At 40.3% G+C, this 15,869-nt stretch overlaps 1 protein-coding gene across 4 annotated transcripts in view; it reads right to left on the reverse strand.

Moving 5' to 3' along the window:
• Nucleotides 1-14,938, reverse strand: part of LOC112554733 (myogenesis-regulating glycosidase-like) — a 46,949-nt gene extending 32,011 nt beyond the window's left edge. Inside the window, exons 1-3 of one of the 4 annotated variants that reach the window (XM_025222731.1) lie at nt 14,681-14,938; nt 10,318-10,516; nt 9,957-10,010 (exon numbers count right to left, since the gene is read on the reverse strand). In XM_025222731.1, coding sequence (XP_025078516.1) covers nt 9,957-10,010; nt 10,318-10,425 — 162 coding nt within the window. In that variant the 5' untranslated portion in view covers nt 10,426-10,516; nt 14,681-14,938. Of the gene's footprint in view, nt 1-9,956; nt 10,011-10,317; nt 10,517-14,348; nt 14,582-14,639 lie in introns of those variants that run through there. The other 3 variants (XM_025222728.1, XM_025222732.1, XM_025222729.1) reach the window with 3 other exon arrangements.
• Nucleotides 14,939-15,869: the final 931 nt, after the last annotated feature.

Genomic DNA, 15,869 nt, shown 5'->3' on the forward strand with positions numbered 1-15,869 from the left:
GCCAGTGTTCAATAAAAGGTGAACACATTATTTTGTAACACCAAGGGAAATAACTACACCACTTTCAAAACGTCTACCTCCCATCTCAGTTTAATGGACTGAAATAAATTTGCTTCAACATTTCGGATATTTTCTTGCTTTTTCTCGAGAGATAGACGGCTCAGAATCCTAATGCACTCCTCACTTGTGCTGTAAATGTTGGCTTTCTCAGGCGTGTTTTCAAATGTGCAGATCTCCCTTAAATTGACTTCCCAAAATGGCCACAAAGCACTGGTGCGTGCACTGGAAATTATGAGCAAAAAACATCCCCCCCCAAAAAAAAACAACAACCCAACAACAACAACAAAAAACACAACCTAAATTACCTCTAGACCAACATCCATCACAAAATCGAAACGTTCTTAATGTCTTCTCCCTTCTCCTCCTCTTTCATCCTCTCTCTCGTTCCTTCTTTCACCAAATTCTACACTTATTGCGGATCACAAGTCGATTCTATCTTGGCTGGAACTGCAGGAAACAAATCTACGATGGCGTCGTGTGGCCCAGCCACTAGCCATGCCATAGTGAAAAAGACCGTAACCATACGGTCAGCAGAAGCCCTCGTGTCGCCCACCCAACCTGAAATAGATGTTTTAAATCACGTGATAAGTGGTCTAGAACGTATCATATAACAAGCAGATATTTGATAAAGATGAAAAAAACCCACACACAACCGAAACGCAGTTTGTACATGGTAATTAGGATTGAATTTCAAGGGCAACTACATGAGACACACAGACAGCCTCCGTGACAGTCTGAAAGACTATTGTTATACAAAAATGTCTGCTGCATTTTCGATATGACATTTATAATACTGAATAAACACAAGGGAAGAGTTACCGCACAGTCTAGGAAGCAATGCAGTTTAAGTGTTTGAATAGACAACAGCCGTTTCTTTCGGCTCTCTAGTTTTCTTTTTCTAATGGTAGCCTCCAATATATTTTTTTAAGTTGAAGTTTCTTTGCTATGGGGGTCATGTCCTGTGGATGACACGAAGCTGTTCGTTTAACATCTTTTCAATGCAGTTTTATTGCTATACACTTGTCCCTGTTCTCCACTCTCCTGCAGGTAAATTCTCTGAAGGCCGATAACTCCTCACATTACCTCACTAGCACAGCATCACAAACAGTTGGCTTGACTTCCACTCATGTCACACGACCATCCGCAAGGTTCTGAGGTTTGGGCAAAACAGACAAAACACCAGCATATAAGAAACAGAAAAAACAACCCTAGGAAAGATTCTATCTTCGTTTCCTTAGACCTTTAGCGCGTACACAAAAAAGAAAGAAAATATTGAACCTTTTCCTATCATAATCTTTGTGGATTCATCAACAGTTGTAAAAAGCATGAGATACTGAAGCCCTCTCTGATGTACCGCTGTTAGATGCTGCATTTCGCGCAGACAGGTGTGAAACAGCTGCGGGTGTTTGAGATGCAGCGTGGTGCATAGCAACACATTTTAGTCTGCAAGAGATAATACACCGACTGCTGATGCAAAGCAAATGGTGCGAAATCCCCAGCGTGCAGACCAACATATCCAGTGTAAACACTTTCTCAATGCACATTGCCAACATCCACCTATGCACTCTTTCACCCTTCTTCCAGAAGGAACGCAAAAACTCAAAATAAAAGAATATATTTTATAAAGAAACCTGAATATGGCGATGTCTGTGGCAGGCGTTGGAGGCGGAAACCTAATAAAATTCACACCATTTGTCCGATCCCACCAAACTAACAGAAATATTTGTTTCGATTACAGTTCGGTCGTAAGCTCTGCTCCGAGGAGTGACACAAAATGAAAAAATACTACTACGCAGAAGAAATCGCGAGGTACCTGGACTAAGTAGAACAAACGTGGACAACATAGAGGGGCAAAGTGATGGATACGAAGGAAGGAGGAGAGAGTTATTGGTGGGGAACTTTTCCTCATTGCCGAACAACATAGGGAAGAGACATCTACAATTATTTCAATATTTTGCAACTCTGAAGCTGCACATCAATAAGCTTGACTCAAATGAAACGATAAAAATCATAGCTGACAAGAACATCAAGGGTGGAAGAGTTAGCGGCAGAAAACAATCACGACGAAGCAGTGTACCCGGCCATATGGTATATAATATGGAATATATAGATATAGAGGTGTTTAATATGGAATGGTGAAGGTATATAACTCTATAATTTGAAGTGTACATGTACAAGTAGGTGCATAGGCACATACACCCACTAGTTAGCAGCAAAGCTTATGGGCTGGTACGATATCCGTTGTGGACAGGCCCGTTCTCCCTAAAATAAAAAAGGCATTTTCCCCTGACCCGACTAGATTTTATAAACGATGGACATTTAGACATCACTTGATAGAGAAGACATACAGATGTGGGAGGCGAGCGCTAACGCCTTGCGGTGGTACAGGCAGGGATGCAGGGGAAGAGGGTGAGAGTCGCGCTCCTCGTAGCTTGAAGTCACTAGCGAAATCAACTACGGTCTCGGAATCAATACTCAGACCTGCAATTTGTCCGGAAAGCGATCGCCACGAGACGGTGGAATTTCTTTTAAACTAAAAATATTAGCCCGAGAGCAGAGCACTGTAGTTTGCCACGCTGACGCATGACTGATTAACACTTTGCCCGTTTTTTTAATGATCAGCCAGAGCCTTCCTATCAAATTCCATTTATCTTTAAGTCTGCATCGCCGCCAGAGGCAATTTTTGTGGGACGATGGGGTGGAAAGGTGAGTTAGTGGTGAACTTGCAAAGCAAAGGGGCGGAGTCATAATATGTAGATGCCTTTGACCAGAGAAATGTCACGTCAGGCTAGCGTTCTCGTTAAACTGAAACCGATTAAGCGAAATCTCATCTTTTTACAGCTAGGCGACAGCATATCACCATCTGTTCTGAAGCATTCAGCAGCGCCAATCGCACAACAATATTTCCAAAGGTGAGCGAGAAGTCGTGTCCACGGCTCTAAATCTTTCAGGTCCAGGCGGCAGGCAGCAGTAAAAGAAGCGGGCCAACGCTGCCGCGGGAGGGAAAGAGTTTGGATGCAGGCGACAGACGCTTACCCCCTCTACTCCATCCTCCTCTCGTCTCAGGAACTTCGAGCAAGCATCGGCGCCCAGGCAGTCAGCACGGACCCCAAGGGCAGAAAATCATTTAAAGTTCCGTCCTCCACTTTGCATTGAAAAAACACACACACCCCAAACAAAAATAAGTAAATAAACGTCTCGCCGAAGCTACACGCATTATACCTGAATACCGTGTAAGCGAAAAGTCTACGCCTCACAGTAAGCGCGATCAACTGAATGCAAGTCTACGACAGTAAATAACAGATTACTGCGATGCCTTACGTTCCAGAAGACGTGAATACTGCAGGCGCAAAGGTCATCTTCGCGAAGTACACACACATGTCGTACTCTCCCGAAGAGCTCGGAGAAAATGTGCAACATGGAAAACCTTGTTTGTAATATTTGACAACGAGTGGGGAGGGGGTGGACAGACGTTTACAGAGCCCTTTCTGTGTCAGGAACTCACCCCCCCACACACACACACCTTTTTGTTTTTACTCTCGCTTTGTCAGGACTGATTAAGCATACGAACACAGCCAGGGAGGTCAGCCAATCTGTCTGGCGTCACCGCGGGGGGATACTATTTGTATGCCACTACCCTCTACGTATCTCCAGGTCTCACTATCCCTGGACTGTCTGGCTGGCTCGTCCCGTCCAGATAGCAGAAGCGCCGCATGGCGTAACGTTTGATCTTGCGCGCAGTCACCGTTTGCCACTGCCACGCTTGGGAGGGTGCCAGAGAGAGCGAGACTTGCATCTGCGACCCCAATCATTTGGAGCCCGCGAGCTGCCACACATTGATCGTTCCCCACAGCAGGCCTGCCAGTGCTACCCTCATCTGGTGGGCGGCTGAAAAGTCGTCGCGGTTCAATAATCTCGATTTTAATGGCACAATCACGGATCAGCTACCTTTACCCCTTGACATGAACATGCGCAGTCGATAGAAAACCTCTGACTTGCTGTGCCTGCGACTTTCGAAGACCCTGATGGCCTTACGGATGGCCTCTCAGGTCACACACCTTCTAGAAGTCCAACCTAAATGGCGGCCGTTAGAAGACATTAAAGTTCAAAGCAAACCAGCATACATGGCTTAGTCTTGCCTTGTTCTACCTGCATTTGAGGTTCGGATCTGCCCCCCTCCCTACCCTATCCTCCGAATCCTCCTGCCACTCTCCTTTCCCCCAGGTAGAAGAAAATTTCAATCTGGCTGTTTCGTTTATTCTTTCCCTGCAAGAACGGAAGACAAATTATCAAGACACCGCATTCCAGTAGTCCATCGGCTGTTAAAGCACGGGCAGATGCTGGTGTCAAGTCCCTCCTCGTTCGCAGTACGACAGTCTGAAATGGATCATGTCGATGTACGTTCAGGAGCGTGGGATGAGGTTTTAAAGAGGAAGGGACTCATTGTTATGCCGGACGCCGAGACTGGACGTCTAGCTTCGACTATAACTTGGATTGGACGCAGCTTAATGAGTTCACGGAATTGCACCTACCGCGAATGCATGCTCGTTCATCCGCGCGCGCTCGGACGCCAGGGTTACTGTGGCCCAGACAGGCGCTGGTAGCCGACAGAGCGTATTCGACTCGTTTCCAATATTTGCCATGAATAGAGGTTTCTGGCGACAATGGCGAGTTGGGGAGACATTTTATTTGCTACCCCCAAGGGGATTTTCAAACATTCTCCCTTCTACATATGTAAGAGCATGCTCATTCGCCTTTACCTGCGTCTGGCTGCACACCTAGATAAAGAGAACGCTCACGAATGACCACTCTGTTTATAGCCTTGATCTTAACTTATAAAAAAATTCTGGTTCGTTTATTTCCTTATGAACTCCAGAAGGATATTAAGCTTAATTGTATTTCAAGATTTCAACAATCACGTGACAGAAGTTAATGGTGAAAGTGTGGGGGTGGGGACTTGGGGAAATGTCAATGTCTTCCAACTCCAGCTTGACGGAAAGTCATTCTTTCCTTCCTACAGGCCTTCGGTTCGGGTGCCAGCGACTAGTCTATCTGCTTCATCACCATGTACTTATTCTACCAGTTATATATTCTACAATATGCGCCTTTAGCGCGTTTAACAGAGCAAACGAGATCTTTGTCCAGCAGCGGACGGCCGATGACCCTAAAAATGAAAACACAGACTTTTAAGTGTACAATTGAAATGCTTCTAAGACAATAGTACCTTCCCCCCTCTCTCTCACACACACGTACGTACAAACGCGCCGACACGCAAAGGCGCACACTGATGAAGAAGTGTCTTCCATTCTGATGGAAAATTTGACGTAAAAGAGATCGGATGAAAAATAAAAAAATGTGATGTGGGTGGGGAGGACAGTTTACAGAAGCACTTGCACGCAACCCTCACATCTGCCTCTCAAGGCGAAAATGCACTGCCGGTGCATATCGATCAAAGTCGCCCCGGCGTCCTTTCTGGCAAATAATGCTCATTCAGCGCATGGACAGACAAAGCACGTTCACGACACATAGGCAAAGGAACACTGATGAAGTAATATTGGTTAGGTGAGAAGCTGCTGATCCCATGCCATCTGAGGACAAATGGGGAAGGGGAGGTAGTGAACCCACAAAGATTCGACACTGCCCGAAAGAAATTCTGCAGTCATGAATATAAAAACAGTTCCTCCCTCGCATCGTTCCTCCGTTAGAGGTTCTGCGACTATTAACATGATTTTACAGGACTGTATGGGATTTCCGAAAGTTATTATAGAACGAAAATTGAGTGAACGCGTCTTCTACAAAAACGCCCGTGCAGTGGTCAATGAGCACGTGCAACAAACGATCTCGGCGTGTATTGGCAACAGATAAGACACTCAAGATCTTCCAGAGTACACGAAGCCTTCATTTGTCATTACACAAATTGCTCCGTCTTATATTTACATTTTTATTCAACGCCGTGCGCCTGATTGTTGAGTTCTCTGAAAATTCGATGTCACCCTTAAAAACATACGACCATCCTGAAGCCTTACATAACGCAAGGGAAACTTTTTGCGCTTACTCTGCGAGATCCTCTACAATTGATAACGAACACGATCGTTGTCATCATCGAATAGGGCGGAAACTTTCCTGTCTCCCATTATTTTCTCTCACAAGTTCTTACTCTAAACCTGCTTATTTACCATCTTAGGATCAGGGGGAACAAATCGATATTATCTGGTGCTTGGTGAAACTGTAGCCGTCAGACTCCAGGGCTGCGGTTGTTGTGTCAAGATAGACTGTACATGCCTCATGCTCGCCAGGCCACAGTCAGTTGTCTGGACACGACACACTCTCAAATATTCCCTCTTCTCTAGTGCGACATACTGATCGTCGTGCCATGTATGCCTATCGGCTGCTTTCAAAAGACATTGCTCTGAGTTCTTAACCTTGTCCGTCCAGGCCCCTATGGACTCTGCAACTTCTAACGTAAGCGTGATGAAGAAGAAATATTTGGCTTTCATTTGCAATAGTAGACGTGGGAGATAATTTTTTTCTTTTGCCCTGAGGTAAGCGCAACCACAAGAAAACCCTGAGCTCAGTGCCTCTCATTTTGGCAATGACGTCTCTCCCTTCCCCTCCCATCACAAAAGAGCAAAACATACTGAAACCAGCATGCGATAAGTGTAACCATTTTGGCCTCCTGTACCCCCACATCTCATCACAGACCCTGTAAATACATGACAAATTTTTCTGGAGGTGATCTGACTATCACATGAATTGCAGCTTAAAAGCAGAATATTGCAGGTCCAACTGAAAATAAATTACTTCACTTATGTTCAGGTTTAGTAGAATCAGTTCTTTTTTATGTTATGTTTGATTTGATAATACAGAGCATTCTACATAAAAATGTATATTTCTAAATATCCATCGCACATTTCCAAAAAGTCTTTTTGTGAAATGATCTTTAAAGTATGAAACAGACCTGGAAAATGCTATGGAAAGCTGGTATGCCATTTCCAATAAAGCTAAAGTCAGCATGACTAGCAACCTTTCCAGATTGAACAGTTCCTTATGTCTATCAGAGTTCAGCAAAAACTGATTGTTAGCCAAAATCTATGTAACAACAGACGAGCATCATTCACGATCAAGTCTAGATGGGTAAAGCAAAACGTACTGCAAATACCAGAGCTTCAGTGAATTTGCGACTCTTTATGTCTATAGCAAGACTGTTTCAAAGCTACGATTCTGTGGATACTTTAAAAACTATAAATTGCTTATTGGTATTCACCAAGTACATTTATCCAAGCTGCACAACTAATCAGCCAGAGCATGCAAAGATGTTGATACTGTAATACAGCAGGACATTTAACAAAACATATGATACTCTGATTTACAGGCATTTTGGTAAAGCATCAAATTAAAACACTTGTGGGAAATACTTTTGTATCTTCTTCTTCTCCCAGATTTAAAAACATCTATACCTAGCAATTAGCAAATGAAAAATCTTTCAGTACAATATGCCCCTCCATTTTCTAGTAGTAACAGAAATGCCAATATCACTGAATTTTCTTTCATAAGCTTTGCTTAAAAAAACAGGATTTTGGCAGTTGGCCAAGAACAGTAACAATAATTAAAAAAAAATGATGATACTTCAATAAAGTAAACCCAGCAACCAGCCTGAGGAAGTCTATTTTGTCTGTAACTGTACACTGTTCAGAAACATGCCAAAACAAAACCGCATTTGGATAAAAGGAAATTGATTGGGCCAAAGAGCCAAAATGAGAAGTATTGATTGGCTGTCTCAGAAATTGGTGGGTATAATTGATTGGCTGATGTGGGATGTATAGGATGCTGCCACTGATCTCTCTTCTTCTAATGCATTTGAGAACGTAGCTGACAAGTCTCTGCATCCTATTATAGATTTATAGATTGAGAAAAGGGAGAAAGTGACAAGTTAGGAACTATGAACCACAGATCAACCTTTTCAACAACAGGCAAAATCAGCTTTAGCAAGTGCCCTTGCTCTATGCTCCCTCACCCATGCCATTATCCGCCTCCTGCAATCTCCAGCTTTCTTATTAGTATGTGTGTGTGCTTGTAATAGAAATTAATAAATTGCTTGGAGAACTGGACAAGATGCACCAATATAAAGTTGTGGAATAAACAGAAAAATAAATGTGGTGTCCTGAAGTGAATAAATTTGTTTATAATTACTTGTTAGACCTAATCATATATGTGTTACATGTAGTATACCAGGCTTTTCACAAAAAATTATTCATGTGATAATCCTTTTTATTGTTTTAACTTCAGGTTTAGAGCATTGTTTAACTATACTTAATTTTTGAAACAATAAACATGCTAAGAATTTTTTTTTAAAAAAGACTGAAAAATTCAAACCCCACATTTAGTAATCATTTAAAGTCCAAATAAGGAAAGAAAACTGAACTATCAGGCTACATTAGAATGGCAACTGAAGAGGTGTTAAGTGATAATGATGGTGAAAGCTTCATGAAAGCTGTAATGACATCAATAAAGATAACAACAATTAGGAAAATAAAGGCATAACAATGGCTGCCAGCAAAGATAACTTTGATAAAAATGACAATGGTTCAGTGAGAAAAACACAAATATCAAAATAGCACACAAAAAAACATAACTGTAAAGAGATGCATTTTCTAAGAGTGAAGATTATAATCCAAAGGCAAATATTCTCTACACTGCACTACGTCTCTACTCAGCAGCTAAAGTAATGCATAAATCTATCCAAAATATTTATCTACCTACAGCACACAAAAGCAACAAGCAGATTTAGGAAATCAAATTAGAAGTCATGACACTACTAAGCTTTCACTGTTGCACAGGTAAACACTGTGAAACTTTTACACCAGTAATTTTGGCACTGATATCAGAAAAAAAAACCAATATCAGAAAATAAAAATTTACAAGAAAAAAAAATAGGTGCTTAACATCCTTATAATGGTAAACTGAAAAATTCCAATTAACTTTCCCCAAAATACTCAAAAGCAAATCTTAAGACCTTAAAGGTGTAAGCTAAAGACTGCTTAAGATTAGTAGGCATGTATACAATTATTAGCCCACATATCTCACACACCATTCTAAAGAAAATAATAACAGAAAGAAAGAAGAGCTTCATAGCTAACAAAAAGCCCTTTTCCAACATTAAATGAAGCCATATAGATGCTTTTATCAAGCAATAAATAAATGGAACTATTTCAGAAAAAGAAGATAAAAGTGTGCATTAATCTCATTATAATGCACACAATTATTTCTTGCAACATATGATTTCAGTAATATCTGGCATATCATTATAAGGAAATCATTTTAGTATCAGCAGTCCATTAAACAAGCGCAAGCTCACTTCTCTCAGTATCAATAGCAGCATTAAGGTTATTAGCAGTAAAATGAAAGCAGAAATCACTTAAGCTTGAAAAAATATTATGGTGCATGCTCAAATTAATATTTTGAAATATTAATAAGGCACAAAACGTATTTTTAGAAAGCAAGGATATTATAATAATGTATCTGGTCATTTCATCTGACCATGAGATAAAATGTATAGGTTGTCAGTCATCTTTGTCAGAAAAGTCAGAAATCATCCAAAACAATTTGCTGGGCAATGTACATGCCGAACATGCACAAACTAAGTCCTAATAGCTCAGGCTGGGTGCTCCATTTTAACAAAAGTGATAAAAATTGATAAATACTACAAAGTGCAAAGGAGGTTTAAAAGTGTTTGTGATGGCCAATCGAAAACATGTAAATAAAATACCTCAAAATAATAATTATGCACAGGAATAAAAACACTCCTTTAGCTACCTCTTCCTTTTTTGGGGAGGAGGGAGCTTGTGAAAGTTTTTGTCTACAAAATGAAAGAGCACACATTAGTAGTGGAAATGTACCTCCTCTGCTTGGGAGCCATCAACTGTTGAGTCTTTGGCTGATGACGTTTTGCGCTGAAGACAATAGCATTTCTGAGGCTTGTAAATAATATTACAAACTGAACAGCACTGGCAAGTGTGTATTATGATCTTCCAGAACCAGTCTATGTACCAACATATACAAGAAAACCAAATATTCCATCTGAATGCTGAGAGATTCTCATAATTAGGTCTATGAGCACTACAATCTTCCTCAACCATTCCCTTGAGAGTATCTTCCCCATTTTGGTCATGACTATGTAAATATAATTGTTATCCTGAGGCAACAACTGCTCAGTGTACCCCACTACCTGGTTTTAATATAACTGAAGGTCTGCATTACCTTAAGTGCTGAAGCCTCCTCCATGTCACGGTCACGAACCAAAGGTATCGAGACATCTTTGTTACGGCCTGTAGTGGACTTGCAGTGGTCATTGCGTGACCGAAACATCTTTAGGAAGGTGTCGGCCAAACAGCGAATGTAAATGCAACTCTCTAGTGTGTCGCTGCCTTTTAACAGATTTTCTGATTCTTCCTCCAGCCTGCAATGGGGAACAAAGTTTTTGCTCATGCAAATGTGGTCTGATAATAAAGAAGTAATTTAGAAGGAAAAAAGTTTCAGTCTAATTCTTACTACCTTCAAACCTGCTGGATTACAAATTAGTAAATAATGAATATAAATGTGTTATTCTTGGAATTGAGGGGGAGGAATTTGGTGTTTGACCCTGACCCAGCATCTGTAGGCTATATCATGGGCAAGGCAGCCAGCCCTGTAAACAGATGCCATAGGCAAAAGAAACAACAGCATGCCCAAGACAAGAGCTGAACCTAAGAAAGCCAACCATCACCGTATTGGTGGCACGTGCTAACTGTTGTGCCACCAGACTGCTCTGGGAAGGGTAAGGCAGCAAGGCAGAGGTGATGGGCACCGCCCTCATGTAAAGCTGGCCCCATGAAAAATGAGGTCTCAAACAGTTCACCCTTTATGACCTGAAAAAAAGTCATGGGATGACCTTTATCTTAACACACATTAAAAGGAAAATGACTATTTCAAAAAAAGTGCTTTTTGTAAAGATTACAGGTTAAACTACTTAAGCAGCCCAAAGCAAAAGGCAGAAAAGTGTGCTCACTATCACCTACACTGTAGTTTTTTGGGTGTTTTTTGGAGAACAGCATGTAAGAAACTCTTCAAAACAATCACATCTCTATTTTTATCAGTGGGAGGCCCATGTTCAGATGACACTGACTTGAAGGCAGGCACCAACAGCAAGCTGCTAGCTTTACCAACAAACTGACAATGGGAATTTCTATGGAATGAAGACCAGCACTGATAGGAGTAAGATCATGGTTAATGGCAAAACCAAAGAGATCTACATGAACAAAGCATAGCTTTAATTATTTGGGAGATACCATTTCCAAAGATGGCAGATGTTTGAATTAGGGTCATAACAGTGACATCAACAATGGCCTGACCGAACTGGCTCTGGCAACCAATGCTGTCAGGTTTACTACCATGTTTAAACTGTTCAAACCCCTCATAGTTCCAATCCTGCTGTACAGTTGTGAGATGTGGACTCTACTTACAGAAAAGAGAATCCAGGCATGCGAGAACAATTGCTTGAGGACGTTGCTCTGGTACTGATACAAGAAACACAAAACCAATGATTTTGCATGAAGCAGTCGCCACACTCATAGGACACCAGGAACCACTTTTTACAACAGAATAAGCTGGTATGGTTTGGCCATGTGACCCAGCATGGTACTCAATCTGACCATCCTTCAGGGTACTTTGAAGAGGGGTTGATGCCAAGGTGGACAGAGGAAGAACTAGCTTGCAAAGAGTGGAATGGTCATTTTATATTGGGCCTGCTCAATACAGGTCTAAATGGTAAGCTCCATCTATCAAGTTGCTCCTTCCTGGCAATCAGTAACGGCAGACCAGCATAACTATTTGTCAGCTGGTACCAGTCAAGGACAAATGAGTGAATGTATGAAAAGGAGAAATCATAGAGGACTTTATTGCCACATGTAAATCAAATTGGAAAAACCAGTAATCAAAAAAGGACTGAGTGTTTAACAGTTTATTAGAATGTTCACATTGAAATTGCCATGAACCCTGCGGTTAAATGGAGAGCAGCACTCAAAAATCAAAATTTCTCTTTTATAAGCAATAGCATTAAAAAAAATTTTATGGTTCTGTTTTCTTATTCCAAGCAAATGGTGATAACCTGCAAAAGATATGCTCAATCTCCAGCTCTTAAATGCAGCCCTCAGCTGTGCAAGATTACAATAAATTATTAGGAAATGACATTAAAATTTTCTGACATGTAAACATATGTCAATATGAAGGAAATAATAATTTGTTTTACACTAACACCTTAATTATAGATGATAATCAGACACGAAATTAATTTCAGTTACTGACAGGCTAAAAGTTTTTCATTGGTTTGTTACAAAAATGCATTGTGGGGAGAATCGGGGAAGGGTGGAATGTGGCCTGATCTAAATTCTACTTTATGATTCATTGAAGGCTATAGAAAAATGTCAGAGCTTTGAGAAAGGCACTGTAATTTAATGCTCAGTTGTGTCATTGAAGGCAGGTGACTTAACTACTCTTTAACAACTTTGTGGATGACTGAGACTTGGTCGTATTCTCAGGATAATGTGGTATATATCATTGAATTGACTCCTCCTGAGTACAGTTTTCATTCCCTTCTTTGTGTTGATAATAAAGGTAGTGCGAATGCTTTTGTCTTGGAAAAAAAAACTGCTTTGCCAATTGTGCACCATTCAAGTATTTTTCCTCATCATACATATCCATATTGTAAGGTGCACCAAGCCTTCATGGTAATAGCACTATGTAAAAGTACTGCTCTATTATTATTATCATTATAACAGCTAGCCTACGTTTGTAATATCACAGGAAATGAGGTCCTGACCTCTTTTCAAAATACAGGTGAGCACTGCAATGGCTTTTATCCTACAAATAAAAAAGAGTTATTTGTTCAATCTTGAGGAATAAGTATCCTGTAACAATCAACATCCTGTCACCTGAAAATAAAATTGTACTAAGGTTAGTCTTTAACATCCATTGCTGGTGGACAGTAAAATTGGCTGAATATTATAAAACCATTTCAAGCTAAATATGATGATATTTCATGGCATGAACAGTGTATGAAATCTAGTGATCAAAAAATGACAAACATCCCAAGATATTGATGTTTCCACAAGCCACAATCTTAAATCAGTCCCTGCAAACCAGCCTTTTTTTCTAGAAGTCACGCAGATGTCATGTGGAATTTTTAAAAGTCAGGCCTCTGAAGAGGACTGAGCTGACAAAGCTGCATGAGGCAAAGCCTTCACCTGTCATGGGCAACTGCAAAGTCTGACTATAACTAGACAACAGACGTGATCCCTGGTTGCTGAGGCAACCGTCATGGAGTTAGTGAATCAGATACAAAGGCATTTGCACATTTTATGAGTGCACTTCTTTAGAGCAGATTCAATAAATGCATCATAAATAGATCACTGGGAAATGATGGTAAACCATGCTGAATGGTATTATCAATATTCTGAAAGGTTCAACAATGAAACACAAACAAGTATGTTACAGCTATAGGTGTTGGTTTTTGTGTGATTATCTGTAGGCATGCACACATATAGAGGTGTATATAAACACAGTAATATACGATCTCTTACAAACACACCCCCAACAAGCCCAACATTTAAATCCTAATTTCAGACTCATAATAACATAGTGACAGTGGGATGTGATTGTTTAAGTACGCTAATGTATCTATAAAATGAACAGCCCATAAGCTTTGTACTGATGGATTTTACCTTGAAATGTGCACTGACAATTAACAATGACATTATAAATGCATAAAGTCATAGCATACACTGGTCTCGCACAGATCTATCCCATTTGCGTGGGAGTGGTAGGTGGTGGTTACACCACATCTCAAAGGAATGTATAATTTTCTCCTAATGGCAGTCCTTTATTTTGTAAGTTGTAGTTTATAACGAAATAGCTATTTTACTCCAAGTTCATAAAATCCAATTACCCTATTATTAATTTGTGTGTAATAAAAAAAAAAAACATTTATCGATGTATCATGAGGGAGGAAAGAACATAGTTGCTTCATGCTGCAAAATTACTAAAGCAGAAATAAAAAATGCTGCATACATATTTTTTTCCTCAATTGGCTAGTGAAATCGAATATAAATACTCTTAAATAAAATAAAAAAGGTAATCTTAAAATCGACTGACTTCATAGTCACATACTTTTGTTTATGTGTCAGTGCTCTATCAGCATCTGCAACCAAAATGACTGACCAAATAGTTTCAATAAATGAGCTGAATGCATTGCTTACGAAACTGGGCCTTGTGCAAAAGAGCACAATTGGCATTTAAACGAGAAGTCACCAGAGATACGTAAGCTCGTCTTCTCATTCTACTGCTTGCATGATCAAATCAATTGCAAATTTCTACCGTTTTTATACTAATTCCACACCACTAAGACTGAGCATCCGACACTCTACCCCAGAATTGGCACGCACAGCTGTTCGCTGTTCCTGGAATATTTCGTCCATGATTGTTTATGTCTGGTCTGGTGAATGCTGATAAACTATTGACGCGTGCAGTTCTGTTATAAGCTAACATACCCTTTGATATTAGTGTTTCGGACGGATTTCCGATCCATTACCGTCAGAATTCAGCAGATAACTAGGGCTGGCAACCACCGCCATCCTTGTTTGGTTTCCGGAAATTTTTGGAACGGGTTAGCAGACGATCAATTCAAGAGCGCGACCTGCGATTTTTGCATTATTGCTTCTGTCCCTTTATATACAAGCTAGTACAGTAGCAGAATTCTAATCAAGATGTAAAATATACTTAGACAAGAAAATATGATATAAAATTGAACCACGCATTGCTCAAGAATATGCACACACAAACACTCGCGCGCGCACGCGCACACACACATCACTGACGTAATACGCACGCAATATGCTCGAGAAGAGAAGTGTGAAGAGGGTAATTTAGTTCATAGGAACTCATAAAAATGTTGGGTTTTTTAAGTAAATATATGTGCGTGTGACTGAAACCTTGACTTTTTTGGGTGAAATAACGCTATAGAGAAATAACTGCGCTTTTATATGATTGTCATAGAACTGCGCACTACTGCATGCCTATATATATATAGGAGCCTTGAATTTTTTTTCTGGGCCTTGTTTTGCATCACAAATGATCAGGGTTAGTATAGCCATGTTCAGGAGATATATACGCTTACTTGGTTTGTCTTATCATTTAATTTGTATCGCTTGGTGATTATATATATATTGCTCATAAAATAAAGGCCTTTTTAAAACACCTGCGCTTGAGCAATGTAACCACGAACTTGTATCCCCGTCCATGATGTAACGTTTCCAAGTTAGTAGTATACAGCTGTGTCTACATTGTATTTAGAAAAAAGTATTTTCGATCCATTGCTTATCTGCTCACCTGATCGAAATGGGTGGGGCTTAAGGAAGATATAACATCAATTAACGTCTTCCATCACTCAAAATGAAGGGGGGCTTTTTATAACCAAAGAACTCCTTTACAAATCGTCTATTTAGTGAAGATTTGTAAATATGTATACATTAACCTTTATTCAAACTACCAGTTAGTGGAAGTGGATGAGATCAGGTTCAAGCAGCATGGTGAGGAAAGCAATTAATTCTGCATCTCTGAACTGACAGCACCTTTAGTATTTGAAGTTTGTCAGCATTTTATTCACTTGATTCTTGTTTCCCTTGGGTTTGTATTAGGATGTCAGGATCAGAAAATCCTGAAATTCTGACATAATATATCTCAGCCAGCCAAGCACACGTTACTTCTGAAATGCTAGGTGA

Source organism: Pomacea canaliculata, linkage group LG13 (genome assembly GCF_003073045.1).
Source record: "Pomacea canaliculata isolate SZHN2017 linkage group LG13, ASM307304v1, whole genome shotgun sequence".
Lineage (NCBI taxonomy): Eukaryota > Metazoa > Mollusca > Gastropoda > Architaenioglossa > Ampullariidae > Pomacea > Pomacea canaliculata.